Source organism: Podarcis muralis, chromosome 9 (assembly GCF_964188315.1).
Source record: "Podarcis muralis chromosome 9, rPodMur119.hap1.1, whole genome shotgun sequence".
NCBI lineage: Eukaryota > Metazoa > Chordata > Lepidosauria > Squamata > Lacertidae > Podarcis > Podarcis muralis.
In genome coordinates, this window is record NC_135663.1 from 3477527 (window position 1) to 3480437 (window position 2911).

General features: G+C 43.1%; 1 protein-coding gene across 1 annotated transcript; it reads right to left on the reverse strand.

Moving 5' to 3' along the window:
- Positions 1-369: 369 nt before the first annotated feature.
- LOC144328922 (uncharacterized) lies at positions 370-2671 on the reverse strand. Its single transcript, XM_077934588.1, has 2 exons — positions 1683-2671; positions 370-410 (listed from the first exon to the last, which is right to left on the reverse strand). Exons 1-2 carry the CDS (start codon positions 2278-2280, stop codon positions 370-372), a joined length of 639 nt encoding a protein of 212 aa, XP_077790714.1. The 5' UTR covers positions 2281-2671.
- Positions 2672-2911: the final 240 nt, after the last annotated feature.

Genomic DNA, 2911 nt, shown 5'->3' on the forward strand with positions numbered 1-2911 from the left:
ATGAAGAAAAGGGACAGCAAAGGAAAAATCTCTGGGCTAAAGGTTGCCCAGTGGCACTGGATCTCTCAGGATCCTCCTTTACCCTCACAGGAGAACCAAGTGTGGCATTCGTACGGAGCCCCCGGTCGTCTCAATGACTATTGACCCGTACACCACTAAGATGTTGATACCACACACCTCCCATAGTCTTTTCATTAGTCTTGATGTGAAAGAAGAACCCAAGTCAGTGACTATTTCACTGGCAAAGCCCAATCTACTCATATAGTTAATTAAAGCAGTTGCTACAGTTTCCGTTTCAATGTTTTGCAACGGAATGGCTTCTGGATATTTGGTTGCGTAATCCACTATGGTGAGGATGTATCTGTTTCCCTACCTGCTGGCTCTAGGCAAGGGCCCTATCAGGTCCAGCCCTAACCGTTGAAAAGGGGTTGATATGATAGGCAAGGGGCACAATTTGGCTTTTGTTTTGCCTCTTCTCTGACATATGTCACAGGCTTGACAGTATTGTTTTATTTGTTTCCCCATGCCTGGCCAATAAAAATTTTGAGCCACTCTCCGTTTTGTGCGTGTAATACCCATATGCGCTCCAAATACATATTGTGAGCGTGTTGCAGGATATTGCCTCGGTATTCATGTGGGATTACTAACTGTCTTCTCACTTCTTCACCCCCCCCTACATGGTGGGACAAGGACTTCTCGATATAAAAGGTCTCTGCTCAAACAAAACCGTTCTGGGCACTCTGGAGTTAATGGCCTCTCCGACTCGGCTGCCTCAAAGCACCTTTGTAACTCAATATCTTCTTTTTGCTTTTTGGCAAAACTTGGGGTTTGACTTTTAGTCAAAGGAAACAAAAAGGTGTTTTTTCTTCCCTCACACTGATCATCCCCTTGCTGTCCTTCAGCATTGTCTGCCTCTGCTACTGTATCCACCCCCTCAGGATTAGGTGACTGTGGACTCCCTTTTGCTCTGGTAACTATGAAAGTACTCTGCACATGTTCTAAAATGTCCCAACCAATGAGCACAGGGGCGGGAATTTCTTCCGAAAGGGCTACCTGCCACTTCCCTGCCCAGTTTTTGAACCTGACATCTATTTCTGCCACCTTCAGGATCTCTGCTTGTTTCGAAATTCCTTTTAATTTCATTACTTTTCCTGGAATTATGGCCTCATCCTTGATTATCTCCGGGTGGACTATAGTGACTTGTGATCCCGTGTCCTTTAACCCGAGGTATCTTTTTCCGTCTATTCAGATATACTTTCCAGCGTTCTTTTACAAGAGATTATCTTGTTGAATCGCATAACAGTGCAGGACTTGGGCCTCTACTACCTCAGCAGGCTCGGGCCTAGTGGGCATGTCCGTTTCCTTGACAACCTGACTAGTTGGGCCCTGCTCCACAGGCTGCATACAATATGTCTGTTTCTGTGTGGCGCTATAACTAGATGTTTCTTTTCCTGTTTTAAAATCAAAACTTTTATGACCTAATTTTACACATCTCCAGCATGAAATGTCTTTAGGTCCTGCATAACTTGTTTTATTGACTTTTCCCTCAGTAAACTCTGTATGGGTGTGTGCCTTCTCATGTGGGCTTTTTGATGAGGGGCTGCTTCTCTTATCGGTTTCTGAGGTAATCTTTCCTTTGGTTTGCTGAAATTTATTCTTGTTTCTTTCCCAATATCTCCCACCAAATTTTGGCCCATCAAATCCATGGACTCTGATTTCATTTATTTTATCGGCTAAACCAGCTGCTTCCTCTATTGTCTTGGGGTTCCTTTCTTTTATCAGGTACTTCAATTGACCATTTATTGTGTCATAAAATTGCTCCAATGCTATCACTTCTCTAATCTTGGGTACCGTGTCTGCATTCTCTTGCTCTAACCATCTTGTGAGGTAAGTTTTTATCTTTGCACCAAGCTGCGCATAGGTTTCCTCCCTCACCTTTGTCACACTTCTAAATTTTTCTCTCAACTGCTCTGAGGTAATCCCAAAGCGGGTGTATATTAACTGCTCGTACACCTCAAAATTTTGGGATTGTTCCTCAGTCATTTGAGCGTATATTTCAGCTAGAGGACCGCTTATCCTAGCTCTCAAGATCATCATTTTATCTTCCTCTCTCACTTGAAAATCGTGACAGGCTATCTCGAAAGATACTAGAAATGCTTCTGGGCTATCCTTATCTCTAAACTCAGGAAAGCGTTTTAAATCTATCTTCATTTGTTTCTGCCCATCAGTGTTATTACTATTATTACGATTTTCTAAAACCGTTAATTCCAACCGTCTCATCTCTAACTGAAACCACTGCTGTTCCCTTTCCTGCTCCGCCCTCCCTCACCTTTTCTTTTTCCAATTCTTGCTCAAGCCTAAATTGTTCAGTTTCTTGTTAAAGCCTAATTTTTTCTTGTTCAGTTCTATTTTTCTCAAACTCTAATTTCAAGTTATATTTTTGTACTAATTTCCACTTTTCAAAATCCCCTGAGAACTTTGGAACCACTACTTCAGGTGGGGTTTTAGTCATTTCTTCTATTCTGGTTTCTTCCCCCTGGGGATTCCCATTCTCTTCTCCAGAGCTTTCGTATGGGTTTTCCCTCACTGGGTGCTTGGTCTTCTTGGGGGGCATTATGGGTGAGTCAGTATTTTGCACTAATTAAATAAGAGACTTTTACTCTCAACACTGTTCCTCCCGGCTTGGCTTTTCAAAACCCTGGTCCCCAAAGTGTAGCTTTAGGTTTTTTAGCATCTAACCTTTCAAGCTTACTTCCTCTGACCCTGAGCCTAAGCCTCCGCCAGAACAGTCTTTTGAGATCTCTTGCTCTTATTGTTATCTCGGCCACACGGCAATCTGGGGTTTATCCTCAATCACACCCTTGGGCCAGGTAATCTCTTCACCGATTTACCCTTCCCCTCTGCAAGTGTA